Below are 18,797 nucleotides of genomic sequence, written 5' to 3'. Positions count from 1 at the left end.
GCTGGGATTACAAGCGTGCGCCATATCTCCCTCTTTCCTATTGCCTATATTTTCTCTCGCTCTTTAAATTATTTATACCTTGATTTCTCATGGAAAAGAAACCATGCAATAGTTAAGTTTGTGTGTCTGATTTATTTCACTTAATATTATGGTCTCAAGGTGCATCTGTTTTCCTATAGATGACTCAAATTCACCCTTCTGTACTGCAGAGTAATACCACATTTTCTTTATCCACTAGACTGCTTCCAAGATTTAGCTCCTGTGAATTATGCTGCTATAAACATGGGCATGCATGTACCACTGTAATATGATGTTTTTAACTCTTTCTGGGATACCTAGAAAGGGAATAGCTGGGTCGAGAGGAATTTCTAGTTTTAGCTTTTTGAGGAATTTCCATACTGATCTCCCTGATAGCTGTATTAGTTTACACTCCCACCAGCAATGTAAAATGGTGCCGTTTCCTCCACAGCCTTGCCGGCATTTGTTATTGTTTGATTTCTTGATGGGTAACCGTTCTAATTTTAATCAGCTCCATCCCCCCAAATTTCAAGCAGGTTGTGCCCATACGTGGCTGTTCCTTAGTACTTGGGTGTTTGAGGCATTCCCTTGGGTGATTTTGTAGTTGAGTAATGGAATGCTGCTCTCTTAGGTGCTAGCTAATCACCGTCGAAAATAAGATGTAGCTTATGCTAGAAACAATTACTGGCAGATCAAGAGTAAAGAATATTTTTAGTATCAAATAGAGAGGAATATAAGTAGCTTAGGGAAAGGATTTTTAAAAAATTAGTCTGACTTGGGGAGGGATGAGAGTTTTATTAAATATTTACAAGATTAGCTTAACTCATGCCCCTTTGTAAGTGTGCTTTGTCAGCTTCCGAGCATATTCATTAGGGACTGCTTCACAATGGACTCCATTCATAGCAGGAGACCATTAACACCCCAGAAGTATAGGCTCTGTGTGGCAGCTTCGCTGCTCGTGAGCGCGGGGCTTGCCACAGCTGCTTCCCTCTGCCGGAGCCGGCCAGCACTTTCTGTGCGCCCTGCGGGAGGACTCTGGGGAGTTAGCTCTCTCTTCCTGCCCAGCCAGGAGCCCTCTGCTCTTTGCATATTCTGTCTGATCCCTTTCCAGGAACGGGCACCAATGCGTGCTACATGGAGGACATGAGCAACATCGACCTCGTGGAAGGCGACGAGGGGAGGATGTGCATCAACACAGAGTGGGGGGCCTTCGGGGACGACGGGGCCTTGGAGGACATCCGCACCGAGTTTGACAGGGAGCTGGACCTCGGCTCACTCAACCCGGGGAAGCAACTGTGAGTGCCCTCCTGCTCTGGCCTGGGGCTACTTGGGCACCCTTTGAACCTGTGAGGCTCTGGTTGGGAGCAGTCATCCACCAGGACACACTGATAAGGCAGGCCTTGGACTGTAGCCTTATTGACAGAGGAGCAAATTGAAGCCATGAAGGTGGAGTGATGTGCCCTAGGCCCTACCCCTAATTCTAATTCAGCCCTCTCTGTAGAGTCCGCATGTGCATGCGGGGGCCTGAGGTTCAGGCTGTGCACCTCGTGATGGGGTCCTGCCCTCCTGGAGCGTGAATAACCTTGGGTCACAAAATAACCCAGGGCAGCAAGGAGGCCAGATTCCACCAAGGGCCTCACTCACTGTGCTGCATCCTTCCCACCTACATCCCTTGCCTACAGAGTGAGTACAGTGGGGCCTTGGTTCATGAACACTTTTGTTTGCAAACAATTTGGTTCCCAAACAGAAGCGTTTGGCAAAATTTTGTTTTTGTCTGTGAACTGTGTACCAGGTAACGAGCATGACCACAGCCTTCCTTTTTGAACAAACACGAACACGGTCATGTTTTGCAAAATCGGGGAGCAAATACAGTTCGTGAACCGAGGCACCACTGTATTTAGGTGTCTGCCTCTCTATATGCTGAGCTGGCTGAAGGCCGGGGACACAGTTGGGTTTTCTTTTCTTTCTATACACAGTATCTTTTACATTACTGCCGCTCATTGTTGAGCAAGAAGTATTTTTTTAATTAAAAATTTAATGTTTTATAGAAAAGTTGTGAAAATAGTATGAAATCGCCCTATCCCCCTTTCACTCAGATTTCCTAAATAAGAACATTCCCTCTCTCTGTATGTATGTGTATCCATGTATCTACACAAGTATATAAAATACACTTCCATGTGCCTGGATAAAATTATTCTTTCCTGAGCCATTTAAGACTAAGTTGAAGACATAATATTCTTCATTCCTCAATACTTCAAGGTATATTTTCTGAACACAAATATATAATCATACATAGTCACACCATCTGTCATGGTTTGTGTCTCAACGCACCCCAAAGCCTCATGCAGTCATGGGGTGGGCTTCTGGAGCTTATGATTGCTCCATGGTCCAATGCTGGGATTATAGGTGTGAGTGCTACACCCGCCCTGGGGCAAGTAGCTTGCATACAATGTAAGGGAGGGAAGGAGGCTTGCTCTCCCCACTGCTGCTCCTCCCTTTTTGCTCTTGTTGCTTTTGCTGTTGCCCTGCCATAAACTGTTGCCCTCTGTCATGTGCCGGCCTGCCTTGGAGCCGGCCAAGTATAGACTGAAACCTCCACAAACTGTGAGCTAAATGAACCTTTCCTTCCTAAATTTTGGGTGTTGGGTATTTTGTCCCAGCAATGAGAGAAAAGTAACCAAGACACCACCATAATCAAAATTAGTAAATTAACACTTAATCAGTTCTAATATCTAACTTATAGATTTTACTCAGAATTCACCAGCAGCCCCACCAATGTCAAAACAAAGAATCGAGGTGTTCTGGGTGCCAGGGCAGGTGACATGTTACATCTGCAGCCCTGTCTCTGCAGCCTCCTTTGACTGTAGCCACTTCTTAGTGTCTCTTTATTCGCTGTGACTTTGAAGCTTGCAAACCATCAATTTGCAGAGTGCCTCTGCTTGGTCTTTTTTCATATCTCCCCAAGAGTGGATTCCATTTTGGCAGAGTGTGCGCCCTGCTGGGAGGCACGTGGAGTTTGTTGCATTTCTGGTCATGCTCACTCCATCTCCTTGGTTAAGGAGCACTCAGTAGGTTTCCCCGTTTATTGCCTTCTCAATGGGTGCGTATCTGGGAAAGAAATACTTTGAGACTGTGGAAATGTCCTGTTTCTCCCCCAATTTTCACTTTCTAGCTTTAACATTCACTGATCAGCTTTTAAACCTATCGTTCCTTCTGTTTATTTGTTGTCACTGTACTGTAAGGAAGAGTTTTCCTGTCTCCTCCACTTATCTATACTAGTATGAGCTCGTGGGTTCCATTTTTTAGTTTAATGAGTTCTGATTTCTCATTATTATTATTTACTTCAAAGTTCATTTATTTTAGATGTGGCCAAAGGGATCCCTTCTAAGCTGGCTGCTCCCTGGATATGTTCCCATTGCTCCCTAAGATCTTCTTTCTTTTCTGGACAGATAACGTGTACTGACCTTGTCTCATACTTTCATGGGCCCAGCCCTGGAAGCCACAATTTTGCCAGGATATCCTGGTGAATAAATATTTTAGGCATCTTCTAGAAACCATCGAACACCAGAAACTTAAGCCTGTACAGCACAGTCCTGTCCTTGGCACACCCTGGCTCCCCTAGTGACCGATGGTCTTTGATTTTGTCTTACTGCATTTGGAGAATAGAGGTCACATGTCATAGTTCATCTAGGAAGTGGCTAGCAGTTACTTGAGGTGTGGAGTAGAGCAGAGGTGTGGACAGCCTCAAGGGACAGTGTTCACCTGTGTTATGGTGGACCCTCTCTGGGGCTTTTCATGTCTGACTCACAGACACAGCATCTTTCTTAGACAGAGGCCAATGTAGGAGTTGGAAGCACTTGAGTCTAACATTTGGATGAGTGATCCTAGGAGAGTACCTGAAGTCTGATGTTGAGGTTCCTTAGGTCCAACGTATGCCTCTCCTTGCTCCCCATTGGCCAGGGTGATTTCATAAAGATTCTTTCTGAACAGGAAGGAATCTTGGAAACTTAGACATCTTCTGGCTCAACCCTCTCCTGTTGTAGGTGAGGATGGTGCCGCTCAGACAGAACCAGTGCTCTCCTCCCAAGGTGCACTGCCCTGGCTTGGCCGGCGGCCTCCTGATCTGCTGAGCTCTTGTCTTTAGCCAACAGCTCCTGGGCTTTGGGAAGTGATGCTGCTTAACTAAAGGCCTTGCTGCCACTGATGGCTTCACCAAACTGCAGGTTCGAGAAGATGATCAGTGGCCTGTACCTGGGGGAGCTCGTTAGGCTCATCTTGCTGAAGATGGCCAAGGCCGGCCTCCTGTTTGGTGGTGTGAAATCCTCTGCTCTCCTCACAAAGGGCAAGATTGAAACGCAGCATGTGGCCGCTATGGAGAAGTAAGTCCTAACCACGTCCCTCTCACCCCGTCCGTGTAGGGCTGGGATGCGTGGCCAAGGTGTGGCATGCTCGGGCAGTGGAACAGTGGTAGGGACCAGGTCCTTCTCCTTCACCGGGGGCATCAGGTCCAGGCACAGCTCCAGACGGGTTAGCAATTTCTGCCATGACTCAGATGCCACACTCTTTTGGGTTCATCATCAAGGGATACTACTCTCAGAGGGCCACCTTCTCCCCATGTTCTGCTGCCTTTTCCTCTCTAGAGCGGTGAGTTGTAAATTTTTTTTTTAGGATCACAGGCCCTTTTGAAAATCTGATGTAAGTTTTGGATGCTTTATTCCAAAAGTGCACATTTGTGCACAATTTTGCTTAATAACAGGGCCTTGTTGGAGTATCCAAGTCAAGAGCTCTGGCTATAACAAGAGCATTCTCTGCCTCCTCCCAGCTTGGCGAGGCTTGGATTTGGGGATTTGTAGCCTTCCACTCAAAGACCTGGAGTGAGGCGTACTGGGAAAGGTCAACTCAGGGTTCTGCTCCTTGGACTTGGAGTCCCAGGCATTGCCTTGAGCTCTGCAATCTGTCCAGATCCTGAGCTCAGCAGAGTGGCACTGATGCCGAGTCTGTGTCTGTGCAGAGCTTGGCACGACAGTTTCTATGAATTGCAAGAGAGCAGAGGGAGGTTAAAAATGTGGACTCCATAGTCTCCCTGAGTTCAAACCTTGGCTCGAGCACTTATTAGCTGTGTGACCAGAGACAAGTTATTTTCTCTCTCTGTATCTCACATCTCTCATCTGTATAATTTGGTAACAATAGTTCTCCCTTGGGGTTGTTGTGGAAATTAAATGAGTTCCATGTAAAATCTTTTGATAAGTAACTGGCACATAGAAAGTGTTCAATAATATAGCTGCTATTATCAGTGTTCATAATATTGTTCATACTATATTACTATGAGCCAGCCATTTATTTTCACAACCCCAAGAGGTGGGAGAGCTGGTTCCCCCAGGAGGATGCCCATAGTATGGAGGCGTGTGGTTCTTTCATTTCTGACTCCTGGGCAGGTATAAAGAAGGCCTTGCCAATACAAGAGAGATTCTGGTTGATCTGGGCCTGGAGCCATCTGAGGCTGACTGCATTGCTGTCCAGCATGTTTGCACCATCGTCTCCTTCCGCTCGGCCAATCTCTGTGCAGCAGCCTTGGCGGCCATCCTGACACGCCTCCGAGAGAACAAGAAGCTGGCTCGGCTCAGGACCACGGTGGGCATGGATGGCACACTCTACAAGATACACCCTCAGTGAGTGCTGCCCGCCAGCCTGCATCCCTACGAATGAGTCTTCCCAGAGCTGAGTCCCAGTGTTCCCTCTGGACTACTGCTTATCTAGACAGCTGGAACCAACCACCTCTTAATAGTTCTGGAATGGGCAAATCCAGAGCCTACTTTCATCTAGCTAGCGAGGGTCCTTTTGGGAATGACTCTTAAAAGAAGTAGTCTGCTGAAGTCAGTTACCTAATTAGGATGGCCATCCATCCATCCATCCTTCTATCCATCTATCCATCCAATATATATCCACCTATCCATGCATACATCCATGTATCATCCATCCATTTGTGTATCTCTATATCTATCATCTATCTAATCTATTGATATCTATCTATTCATGCATACATTCGTATATCCATTCATCTGCCCACCTATGTGTCTCTCCATCCTTACATCTATCTGTTCACCCATCCATCCATCCATCCATCCATCCATCTAATCATCCATTATTTATCAAGTACGTACTATGTGTAAGACTAGAACGTAAGATATACCTAGTTATAGATGGGGAAAAAGAGGGATGGCAGAGGTTGCTGAGTTCAGATGAAGAACCCTAGTAAGAAGCTGCATGGAAATGAGAATTTCCCATAAAAAGGGAGTCAAAGCCCCTTTGGCTAACAGAGGTGATACTAGAAATCAACTGAGTACACTCTAGAACGAGCAAAGAAAGAAAATCCTTTTGGAAAGAGATGGAGTCCAGCTAACACATTACACATGGACAGCCCTCTCTGGTTGAAAGAGTAACCAATCTAATAGGCACTTGCACTGCCCTACTGTCCTGGTCACCCTCATAACCTGCCTGGCCTCCCTACCAGCCAGCGTAAAAGGGTGAACCCTGGCCTGGCAGGACTCTCCAGGCTGGTTCCCCACTACACTTGTGTCTGTTCCTATTGGCCAGATCTAGCCTTTATGACTGCCAAATATTGTGTCTTCATCCCTACCTTCAGGTACCCAAAACGCCTCCACAAGGTAGTGAGGAAACTGGTCCCAAACTGTGACGTCCGCTTTCTACTGTCGGAGAGTGGCAGCACCAAGGGAGCCGCCATGGTGACTGCAGTGGCCTCCCGTGTGCAGGCCCAGCGGAAGCAGATCGATGAGGTGTTGGCTTTCTTTCGGCTGACCCAAGAGCAGCTTGTGGATGTGCAGGGCAAGATGAGTGCTGAGCTTGAGTACGGGCTGAAGAGGAAGACTCACGCACTGGCCACAGTCAAGATGCTGCCCAGCTATGTCTGCGGCATGCCAGATGGCACAGGTGGGTCCGCACAGCCCAGTTCCGAAGGGCCACCCAAGCTCCCATCAAAACCCCGAATCCAGTGAGGCGTTAAGTTTTTAGATCCTTGGATTCCCGTCTATAAGGGAGGTAGGAGGCGGGGGAGAAGGTTAGTCTTCCTTCTGAAACAGTCCTGTGTGTGTGTAGGTGAGAACATGAGTGGACCCTGTGCTGAGCGGGCAGAGGTCCGAGATCTTGTTCCTGAGCCTCCACCTAGGTGCTTGGACTTGTTAGGAAATGCTTCACGCCTATGATAAGAGATTCCTCTAGGACAGTGGTGGCGGACGAATGGCACACACACTGAAAGCTCTAAAAGGTTTGCCATCGCTGCTGTGCAGACAGGATGGGAATGTCTTCTGAAATCTCTTGTAGTCACGGCAGCCTGCCTGAGTTCACTTTTGGAAGCCCTTGAACACAGTTTCAGGTCTATCCTTTACTGGATGCCCTGTGTCTGGCACATGGTGCCTTGGGGCTTCCTGGCAGGCTCTCAGTCAGTGGAGGTTAGCTGGAAGCACCTCAGAGACCCTTAGAACTCTACAGATGTGGCAAGACAGGCCCTGGTCACTCCTATTCAGGATGGAAAGCCCTCTCCCAGAACCCCAGGGACCTGGGTTCTTTTCATGGTACCTCAGTGGTGCTAGTGTAGGTGGCACCTGGGCCTTTGCTACTGGGGAAGTAGATCCAAGAAAATCAGTCTGGCCTTAGTCAAACGCAAGGCTCTGGCCCGGGGCCCAGGGCCCTGATGCCCCTGTGGTCTGGGAGCCCAGGAGAGCAAGCTCCAGTCTGTTGGGCCGGAGCATCTCCTGTTCCTCCTAACGCCCGGACACAGGCTCCTGCTCAGTGCGTGCCGGTGTGATGCACTCTTCACTTTCTCCACCACAGAGAAAGGAAAGTACCTTGCTCTGGATTTGGGGGGAACTAACTTTCGGGTCCTCCTGGTGAAGATCAGAAGTGGACGGAGGTCCGTGCGAATGTACAATAAGATCTTTGCCATTCCTCTGGAGATCATGCAGGGTACTGGCGAGGAGGTGCGTACCAGGCAAAGGCTTTGTGCCCCGTGGGCGGCAGCCTGCCCCCCAATCCGTGCCCGCCTTGCATGAATGTCACTCTCTCTGCAGCTGTTTGACCACATTGTGCAGTGCATTGCTGACTTCCTGGACTATATGGGCCTCAAGGGGGCCCAGCTCCCTTTGGGCTTCACGTTCTCCTTTCCCTGCAGGCAGGCGAACATCGACAAGGTGAGACCACCCTGTGGGCTCGGGCATCTCACTGTTCCTCTGGGCCACTATTCTTTTTTGTTGTTGCTGTTGTTTGAGACAGGGTCTCTCTATGTAATTCAGGCTGGCCTTGAACTCATTTTGTAGTCCAGGCTGGCCTTGAACTCACAACGATCTTCCTGCCTCAGCCTCCTGAGTGCTGGGATTACAGGTGTGCGCCACCATGCCTGATGGGCCACTATTCTTTTAAGGGTCACAGCTTTAGGCAGCAGGGAGCACATGGTAGAACATTTTATGCATTTAAGTTTTTGTATTTATTGTATTCCATTTCTCATTCTCTTTTGGATTGAAATTTACAGAATTTAGAGTACAGTTGTCCCTTGGTACCTAGGAAGGATTGGTTGTAAGATCCCCCCCACAGGTGCCAAAACCCACAGACACTGTGTTTCCTTTTATAAAATAGTATAACCGTGGTGGTGAAGCTATGGCACACATGTTATTGTGTTTTTCCTTTAGGACAAAAGATGTTAATACATGAATTCTTTTTCTAAACTAACGCTTCAGTATTCAGGTTTAATTGCAGGATTGGCACTTTGGTTTTTTTTTTGGTTTTTTTTTTTTTTTTTTTTTTTGGTTTTTCTCCGGTACTGGGAACCGAACTCATGACCTTGCGCTTGCCAGGTAGGCGCTTTTGCCGCTGAGCTAAATCCCCAGCCCCGGCACTTTGCAATAAATAAATTCTAGGTTACAGTTTGGCACCTGGTCTCTGAAAGGTTCGCCATCACTGGCATAGTATTTCCATATAAGCTATGCATATTCCCTGGAAGTTTTAAATCATTTGTAGGTTTCTTATTGTATTAATATAATGAAAATACTGTGTAAATAGTTGTTATACTACATTGTTTAGGGAAGAATGACAAGAAAAAATTCTGTACATGTTTAGTACAGTTTTCTTCTGAATGGTTTTGATACCATAATTGTTTGAATCTGAGGATGTGGAACCCTAAGATACAAAGAGCTGACTGTAGTATGCAAGTATGCACACTGCTACTGTTCAAAGAGGGGTCAGATCTTTTATGGAGAGATTTAGAAAGGTAGGGTGACCAGTGAAGACCAGTTACAACACTTGGCCAATGATATTTCCTGTGTGTTCCTGAGCGATTAATGTAGGGGAAAATATAGGTTGTGGGATTTTCGTTGTCTGAGGAAAGAAAGCTTACCAGCATATCATAAGAAATGTATTTCTTTCTTGGTATTAGTGTCTCAGAATTGTCATACAGACACTTACTTAGTTGACATCAAATAATATAATCTCTTTAATAGATAATTCATAATACTTTATGAATGTCAGGAGGTCTTTCTTGGAATTCTTGTATAAAAACACCCAAGGTTAATTTCATCTGTGATGAGTAAAGGTTTTTATATTAGGAACCTCGGGCTCAGGTAGGCCAGGTGCACAGATTTGTGGCAAACCAGGTTGATCAAGAAAGTGAGGACTGGACAGTGGGCTGCTTTTTGGATGGCCTAGAGTTCCACTGGGTCCTGGGGCCTTGGCTGGGGCTGGCAGTGTGGGCGTGATTTTCGGCTTTGACGGTGATGGGTGGGGCAGAGCTGCCTGTAGTGTAGACTAAGGAAGACGGGGCGCAGCTTGTGCCAATGCCCACACAATGCAGCTCCTAACTAGGCGGATTTGGTCATGGACTTGCCCTTCTATAGTGGCTCAGGAGAAGATCCAGATGTGGCCACAGCAGAGAGATTCAGTGTCCTTCCCAAGACAGGGCAGCCCAGTGGACAAGCATACAAGCTCTGGGGTCACAGGCTGCCAGGGCTGCAGTCCCAGCTAAGTAACTGCTTCCTACATAAATAACCATCAGCAGGCCATTACCTTTCTTGGAGGCTTGTTAAAAATACTCACCTTGCTAGGGTCATGGTGAAGATTAAATGAGCTAATGTAGATAAAACACACACACACACACACACACACACACACACACACACACACACACACGCACATCCATAGTATTTGTTCTGGGTCAGACACTGATCTAAGCACTGCCTGGATATTCCCTCACCTGCCAGATTGCCTGGATTTGAATCATGGCTTCTCACTCACTGGTGGTGCAAACTTGGGCAAGTTATTTAACCTCTCTATAACTTAGTTTCCTCTCTTGAGGATAAAAAGAGTACTTATTTTACAGGTGTGTTTAGTGGATCTTAAACTTTCTGTGCAATTATACTTGTAGAGTATTTTGCTCAGTGAAAGAAATGTAGTAGATTCATAATAAGCAACCTAGAGTGGTCTAAGAGATGCGTTGCTGAGCCAGAAAAGCAAATTTCCATAGTTTACACCCAGTGTGAATGTATTTATTTAAAAGCATGTGTAGAGGTAGGTGCAGTGGTACTTGCCTGTCACTCTAGCTGTGTGAGAGGTTGAGGGAGAAGATTTCAAATTCCAGTCCAGCCTGAGCAATTTAATGAGAATTTGTCTCCAAATAAAAAATTAAAAGAGCTACGAGTGTAACTTAGTAGAGCACCCCTATGTTCAATCTCCAGTACTAGGGAAAAATTACATGCAGGCAGAGAAAAATGTCTGGAAGGATTCTTGTGGGACTGATAGCAGAATTTGTATTCCAGATTAGGGTGAGGAGTTAAAAGGCAATACATCCTTATTAGTAATGTTCTAGTTTTTTACAAGACTAATATATTCCTGTGCTCCTGTACTGCTGCCCTTAAAAATTAATGCACCGTGGCAGAGAGCTGTGCGCTGCTGTCCGTGGTCCTGAAGGATGGGTGGGCGTCTTGCGGAGCTGTGCTCTGACCCAGGGCATTGGGTTTCCAGGCCCCTTTCCTCTCACCAGCTCTGACAAGTTTGTGGGGACATAGTGGAGAGGGTGGACAACTAGAAGCAAAGTCACTAATGGCTGGGAGGAAAAAATAGAGATTTAAAAATATATATACTTGTCATATAATTGCAATTTTTAAGAAAGAGGCTTTTCGGTCAGGGTGTCTCTAATTGTCTACATACTATCCAGGAAAAGAGCAAGGGAGCCCAGTTTCCAAGGACTGGAGAGAAGGGAGACTAGGGCTTGCTGGCCGGGGGCTCAAGGTGAGGGGGCGTCTACCCACAGGGTTAGAGGCTGCTGTCGGATTTCCTAGTCACTTCTCCTGCCCCAGTGGCTCTCCTCTTGCCAGCTGCCCACACTCCTGGCTTTCTAGGCTGGGGACCTAAGCCAATTTAGTCCTGTCTCAGGCTAACAGAGTAACCTTGGCCTTCTTCTTAAAAATCAAAATGCTACTTTCCAGATATTATAAAAAGTTGTGCATGTTTAATTTTAGAAAAGTTGGAATATAAAAAGAAGAAATTAAAAGACACTCACTAATAATCTTGCACCCAGAGACAACCACTGTCAACCCCTTCGGTGTATATATTATTCCAGAGCTTTGCTCTTAAAGTAAAAGAATAATTCATTATCTGTATTTGTTTAATGAGCTTTCAAGTAATCATTTATAATGAACATTGTTCTCTAACATCCAGTGTTCTTACAGCATGATTATTTTTATGGCTGTATAACTCTTCTTTCCCTTTCCTGTCCCTTCCCTCCCCTCTTCTCCTTCTTTTTTTCTCTCCTGCCCTTCCCTTCCCTTTAACTTCTTTTTTTTCTCTTCTCCTCTCCTCTCTCTCCTCTCTTCTCTCTCTCCTTTCTTCTCTCTCCTCCCCCTTCTCTCTCTCCTTTCCTCTCCTCTCTCTCCTCTCCTCTCCTCTCTCTCCTCTCCTCTCTCTCCTCTCTTCTCTTCTCTTTCTCTTTTTCCAGTCCTGGGGATGGGACCCATGGGTTTTCACATGCTAGGCTAGGGCTCTACCACTGAGATCCATCCCCAGTCCCCTGCAAATTTTTTGTACTGAGGTGTAAGAGAGGTTTCCTTGATATCACTGGAAGGAGAGAATGCCTTTAGTTTTTCACTTTTTTTTTTTTTTTGGTCTTTTTTGAGATAGGGTCTCACTATACAGTTCAGGCTGGCCTTGAGCTCACTTTGTAGCCCAGGCTGGCCTTGAAGTTGCAGTGATCCTCCTGCCTCAGCCTCCCAAGAACTGGGATTACAAGTGTGTACCACCACACCTGGCTAATTTTTAACTTTGAAACAATGCTTTGATAAATGTTTTTGTAATCTTACCTTTGATCACATCTCAGTCTATCCTAGGTTAAATTAGGAGTGGCATCCCTCTGATCTCAGACTTTAATTCTGTGCATCATGGCAGGGAACACAGCCAACCCTTGAAGAACATCAGTTGCTGCAGTGATTCCACTCCGAGGTGAATGTGGCCTGGGCATCATGCTCTGTAACGCCTCTGGACCATGTTTGAGCTGCAGAGTCAGACAACTGTCAGAAGCACTCACACGCACTTGAGCAGCCATCAGATTTAGCACCTGGTGTCTATTAGATGGTGAAGCTGTGCATGGTCCTCATGAGCCCTTGCTTAGATGAACTTTCCCTCTTTCCTTTCAGGGAACACTCATAGAGTGGACCAAAGGCTTTAAGGCCACCGACTGTGAAGGGGAGGACGTGGTGGACATGCTCAGGGAAGCCATCAAGAGGAGAAATGTAGGACTTGGTATTGAGGCTCATGTCTGACCTTGCTCCCTGGCCCCACACCCCTCTGCTCTGCCATTTTCTGTACACCCGAGCCTGCATCTCTGGCCTCTGCTTGCCTTGGGCTGATGGGCCCCTTGCTCACTCTGTTTCCAGTAGAGCTGCTTCCTTTGCAGGAGTTTGACCTGGACATAGTTGCAGTTGTAAATGACACAGTGGGGACCATGATGACCTGTGCTTATGAAGATCCTAATTGTGAGATTGGCCTGATTGCAGGTAAGTGGTGAGGCAGACCCCACTGGCTTAATCCCATCGGCTACTCCAGAAGATCCTTTGAACATAGGTGTGTGTGTGTGCACGTGTGCATGTGCATGCATGTGTGTGTGTGTGTGTGTGTGTGTGTGTGTGTGTGTTCATTGATCCATTGTTCTGTCCAAGGCAGAAATGAAACAAGTTAGGATGGAGATTTCAGGTTGCCTAATGCCTAAACTTCCACTTAATTTCTTGCTCCATTAAGGGTAATAAGGCCAGGTCATCCTTTTTGTTGCGGGAGGAGGAGCCATGGAAGGAAGGGATTTTCACATTAGGCCCCTGGCCCTACTTCATGGTTGGGTCACATTGGCCTGAGGCTAAGGGAACTGGCTTTTCACCCTTGCTCTAAGATGCGCCTCCTCTGTTCTCTGGATTCTTTTGGTTCTCAGGGTGCATGGGAAGGGGAAGGGTTAGAAGCAAACGTAGAAAAGAAGGAGCTGGGCATGGCTCACACCTAGAATCCCAGTGCTCTGGGAAACCATGGCAGGAGGATCATGAGTTAGAGCCCAGCCTGGGCAACTTAGTAAGACCCTGTCTCATCTCAGTGTCAAGGTCCTGGGTCCAATGCCCAGTACTGAGGAGAAACAAAAAGAGAAGAGAACGGAGTGAGCTGGGATGATGCGGGTGTTGTAGGGGACTTCAGAAGAGGTCTGCAGTGATTAGGTCGAGGGTAGACTCCAGAGTGAGGATGCTTCCCAAGAGCTAGTGGGACGGGCGGGTTTTGACCAGGTGAAAATGAGGTGACAGGTACAGAGGAGGACAGTCTGGGGAAGTTGTTTGGTTAACTTCTATGGCCATACCACCCTGAACGCACCTGATCTCATCTGTTTGGTTGGCTTCTCTGGTAGATGGAGGAAGGAGGTACAGATCTACCGAGTTAACTTCAGGCTTCACCTTACTTGAGCTCTTACCCTCTTCACGAGCTCAGGCAGGTTGCTTATTCTGTCTGACCAGGTTCCTCATCTGCCGAGGGTTGGCGAGACGCAGGAGGCCGCAGAGGTGCCTGTGTTGCTGATAGTTGCTTGGACGGCTGCACTGAGAACAGTTCTAAGGCCAGGTCATGGGCGGGGGAGACAAGAGCAGCTCACAGACGCCACATGTTTGTTTATCCAAAGTCAGATGTTTCCCGCTGGTCCCTACTGCTACTCCCTGACTGCTTATCCCGTGATCCTTTGGAAGCTTTGAGCGCTTGTAACTTAGCAATGATGATGATTGTGATGAAGAAGATGGCAGGTGCTCTGCTGACTACTTAGCGCATGGAGAAAACTTTCTATTGCCTCATTTCTTTCTCTATAACAAATTCACAAGGCGGGCATTACTTCCCTTTTTTGTGGTGCTGGAAATTGAACTCAAGAAGTACTGAGCTATATCCCCAGCCCTTGTCATTTTTAGAGATAGGGTTTCACTCAGTTCCCTAGGCTGATTCTAAACTTGTGATCCTACTGCCTCAGCCTCCCAAGTAGAGGGTTCAGGTGTGTGCCACAGCACCCACCAACAGTTCCCTTTTATAAATGGAAACCATGCCTCTGAAAGATGAGGCTCCTGCCCGAGGTCATCCAGCTGTGAACACAAAGCTGCACTCACACCCAGCTGCACGCAAATGCAAGCCTGAACTCTCATTCACTGCATTCTGCTTCCTCTCTGCGAGCCAGCGGTGTCTTTGAGGACTAAAGTCCCATCACATCCCCTACAGGGACAGGAAGCAACATGTGCTACATGGAGGAGATGAGGAACATCGAGTTGGTGGAGGGGGATGAAGGGAAGATGTGCATCAACACCGAGTGGGGAGGGTTTGGAGATAACGGCTGCATAGACGACATCCGGACCCAGTACGACACGGAGGTGGATGAGGGGTCCTTGAATCCTGGCAAACAGAGGTGAGTAGGGAGGTGCAAACATCTGTGCAGGCCATGCAGTGAGCAACCTCTCCAGACCTAAGGGAAGGGCGCCATTTTCATATCACTGACAGGATAGCTGTGCATGTTTATCCATCAGATGTCAATAAGTGCCTCACTGGAAAGGAAGAAAATTACAGTGTTTCCATCAGGTAGAAGGAAGGGGCCCTTGCTGTTGCCATAAACACCGCAGTGAATCTGGAAGTGAGGCTGCTGGGATGTGTTTGTGAGGAGCTGGGTGTCACGGAGTCAGGGCACAGCCACCTAGCAAGTCCTGGGGGTGGGGTGGGGAGGTAGCTGCTGGGATGGGTGGGGGTCCCTGCTCTCCAGCACTGTGTCACTTCTCAGCCTGTGGCACAATCCCTTGTGAGGCTCTTTCCGATGACTAACCATACTGAAAATAATGAGTGGCTTGAAAAAACGAGACTAGATTTTCACCGCATTCCACTAGGGCAGACAGGTAGAGCCGGCATGCTTGGCCTCGGCTGTGTAGCTGGGCCCAATCCCTGCAACAGGAGTGAGCAAACATGGCACGTTTGAGGTTTTGCAGTTCAGATGATCTTTACCACAACTAAGTGTAGTATTTTAATATAAAATAAGGGAATACATGGATTTATTTCAATGGAGAGTAGGCAAGTTGAGAGGCTGAGCAGGGCGGGAATGGGACAGATGCTTGGCCACTTTTGAGAGACAGGCCTGGGTGAGTGGTCCTTTGGCTCCCTTAGTCTTTGCTGTTGGAAGGCAGCTGAGCTGTGGTGAGCCCAGCTGAGTCAGGAATTCTTCCAAAAAGGGAGGAGCTTACCTCTGATTCCCAAGTGGGAGCACCGAGGGTTGGACTCCCCTCCAGGGGCAAGTTCCTTCTGATGTGGTTTAGTGTCTATATCTGCTAGGGCACAGGTTTTTGGACTGAGAGTTGAAGGCAGCAGAGTACTTGACATTGTCCTACAGTCACCGTTATTCTTCTGTCCTGGTGTTTGTTTCTTAGACCGAAGAGGCCCTGGATGGTTCAGAGAACACGAGTCCAGCAACCAAGGCTCAGGCACACTCATGTCTCTGTTTGCCTCTTCAGACAGTGGGAGTTCAGCTCTGCACCGCTGTGAGGGATGACAGTGGGATCCTGGGCCTTCCCTGCTACTCAGGAAGCCCCTTCTCTCTTGCTGTTGGCCCTCATGGAGCTAACCAGCCTGGCGGAAAGGGGAAAAGGAAAGAACATTTTTTGAGCACGCTGATGTGGGCAGGTAGTTTATATGTTATTTCAAGGAGCCAGAAACAAAGCTAAGGAAAATCTATAACAGAACAGATTTGCAACACAAAGCTAAGGAGAACTGATTCTGGGTTCAGGAGCAAACTAGATTGACTTCTGCTTTGTTCCTCCTGTGAGCCACACACCTGCCTCCTCCACGCTGTGTCGATGAGAGCTCGCAGTGCTTGCTGACATCATGCTGCCAGGCGGTGGAGAGCTGGGGCCTGGCTCCCCGTCTGTGTGGGACCAAAGCCTGGCTTCCTCACACCCTGCTCACATCCCACGTGGCTTTTCTCTGGGTGTTACTGGGTGACAAGGCCCACCCTGAACCCCTGGCTGTGGACGCCAGTGGCATGACTTCCACACACGACCCAGGGCACTTTCAGAAACTGTTTGCCAGAGCTGATTTTGCTGCCTTCACCACCAATTGTATCACTGTCCCCCAAACAGGTACGAGAAAATGACCAGTGGCATGTACCTGGGGGAGATTGTGCGGCAGATCCTGATCGACTTGACCAAGCAAGGTCTCCTCTTCCGAGGGAAGATTTCAGAGCGTCTCAGGACCAAGGGCATCTTTGAGACCAAGTTCCTGTCCCAGATTGAAAGGTGATGTGTGATCGAGTTTACCTGCTTCGTGTAAGATGCTGTGAATGGAATGTGCTGCCATCTTGCAGGGGCGGGCAGATTTGATAAAATAAAATCGGAAGGACCCTGGGTGGGCAGAGGGCGGGCTCCTGCCCTGCTCTGTCCATGCAGTTACATCCCATCACAGTCCAGAACCAGCAACACAGTTGAGAGGCCAGCTGGCTGCCTGCGCAGCCTCAGAGTGCTTAGCAGAAATGACAAGTCCTCCGCCAATGTTCCTATAGGTATCCAAGGAGTTAGGTTTAGATAAAAAAAAATCCTCATTTCTTCCTGAGAAATGACATATCTGTAATATGAAAGAAAAGTCTGGGAAAAAATCACCCATGTGCTTATCACTGAATACAAATATTTTGTTTTTTCTATATTATGTTCCCTTTTAGTTCTTGAATAGCTGCAAACCTTTTCCTCACAAGTGCAATCGTATTACATCTATGACTCGTCTATTATTAAGTCAGTGTTTGTTCATGGAGATTTTCATTTAGAATTTTTATTTCAGTTTCTTTTTGTTTGTTTGCTTTTGAGACAGGGTTTCACTATGTAGCCCAGGTTGGCCTCAAACTCATGATGACCCTCTTGCCTCAGTCTCCCGAGTGCTGGGATTACAGGTGTGTGTCATCAGGCCTGGCTTCTGGTTTTTATTTTACTTTTTGGTAAAAGTTTTAAACATATAAAAATAGAGGAGAGATGAAAGGAACTTAATACCTCTGTCACCATGTATGTGCTCTTCCTGTTGTCACCTCTGGGCTAGGTTCATTTGAAACAAATCCCACATTTTATATCAGTCTATATATAAATAGTTCAAAATGCATTTCAAATAGATGAGTTCTTTAAAACAGCATAACCACTCCCAGTTGTGGTACCATGAACCTGTAATCCCAGCACTTGGGAAGCTTGGGCAGGAGAATCCTAAGTTCAAGGCCAGCCTGCACTATTTAGCAAGTCTGTCTTTCTCTCCTCTCAAAAAACAACAACAACAACAACAAAAAAACAAAACCAAAAACAAAAAAACCATAGCATTCTTATGCTTGAAATAGCTAATAATAGACCTTAATATCAAAATATCTTATTACTGTTCATGTTTCCTGCATTGCCAAGAAATACTAATTTGTACAGTTGATTTGCTCACATCAGTATCTAAACAAGATCTGTACATTGCATTTAGTCAGTATGTTTCTAAAATCTCTTTTAATCCACAAGTTTCCTTGCTCTCTTGTTTTCCCTTGAAACCTTTATTGAAGAAACATCTCATCCTATGAGTTACTATAGTCTAGATTTTGATGATTGCAGAATGTGACATTTTCTTCTGTCTCTTATATTTTCTGGAAAACCCATACTGAGAAGCTTGGTTTGATTCAGTGCTGAGTTTTGGAGCAGCATGCCCTATAGGTGGCTCTGAATTGTCTGACTACGTGTCTCTGCTCTGATGTTGCCAGTCATTGCGTAGGTCCATCATTTCACTAGAGATTCTTACTCTACATTTATTAACTGGAATACTTCTAAAAAAGAAAACTTTCCTTTATCAGCTCTTTGGTATAATTATCATTTTGATGCCTTCATAATGTTACATTTTGTTACTATGCTATAATTTCCTAAACTTTCCCTTTAGTATAGTATGTCTAGCTTGTAATTTATGAGTTTCTGCTATTCAGAGTGGCACTATAATTACGCTTTTTGCACACATAGTCATTTGCAGCTTATGATTTATTTCCTTGAGAGTAGAAACAGTTAGTTAAAAGTAGCATTTCCCTGTGGATGTGCTATATTTTAGAAAGGTGGTTCAAATTTCCACCACCACTACCAGTTGCATACAAATGCATTGGTTTTGCTGATTTCCTACTAGCATTGCACTGTGTGTTAGCAGGGGCCTGTGTGTTGGGAATTTCAGTTTGCCTTCATTCAGTGAATTCTCCT

At 46.6% G+C, this 18,797-nt stretch overlaps 1 protein-coding gene across 2 annotated transcripts in view; it reads left to right on the top strand.

The window, feature by feature from the left end:
• Positions 1-18,797, top strand: part of Hkdc1 (hexokinase domain containing 1) — a 48,052-nt gene that overhangs the window by 25,329 nt on the left and 3,926 nt on the right. For both annotated transcript variants that reach the window (XM_005390090.1, XM_013516940.1), the window contains 10 exons: positions 1,130-1,313; positions 4,242-4,397; positions 5,454-5,687; positions 6,662-6,966; positions 7,867-8,012; positions 8,103-8,222; positions 12,708-12,803; positions 12,968-13,067; positions 14,797-14,980; positions 16,692-16,847. In XM_005390090.1, the coding sequence (XP_005390147.1) occupies positions 1,130-1,313; positions 4,242-4,397; positions 5,454-5,687; positions 6,662-6,966; positions 7,867-8,012; positions 8,103-8,222; positions 12,708-12,803; positions 12,968-13,067; positions 14,797-14,980; positions 16,692-16,847 (1,681 nt within the window). The remainder of the gene's footprint in view (positions 1-1,129; positions 1,314-4,241; positions 4,398-5,453; positions 5,688-6,661; positions 6,967-7,866; positions 8,013-8,102; positions 8,223-12,707; positions 12,804-12,967; positions 13,068-14,796; positions 14,981-16,691; positions 16,848-18,797) is intronic.

Source organism: Chinchilla lanigera, unplaced genomic scaffold (genome assembly GCF_000276665.1).
Source record: "Chinchilla lanigera isolate Chin_1 unplaced genomic scaffold, ChiLan1.0 scaffold00036, whole genome shotgun sequence".
Lineage (NCBI taxonomy): Eukaryota > Metazoa > Chordata > Mammalia > Rodentia > Chinchillidae > Chinchilla > Chinchilla lanigera.
The sequence above is the reverse complement of the archived record's forward strand: the minus strand, read 5'-3'. Positions and strand labels throughout refer to the sequence as shown.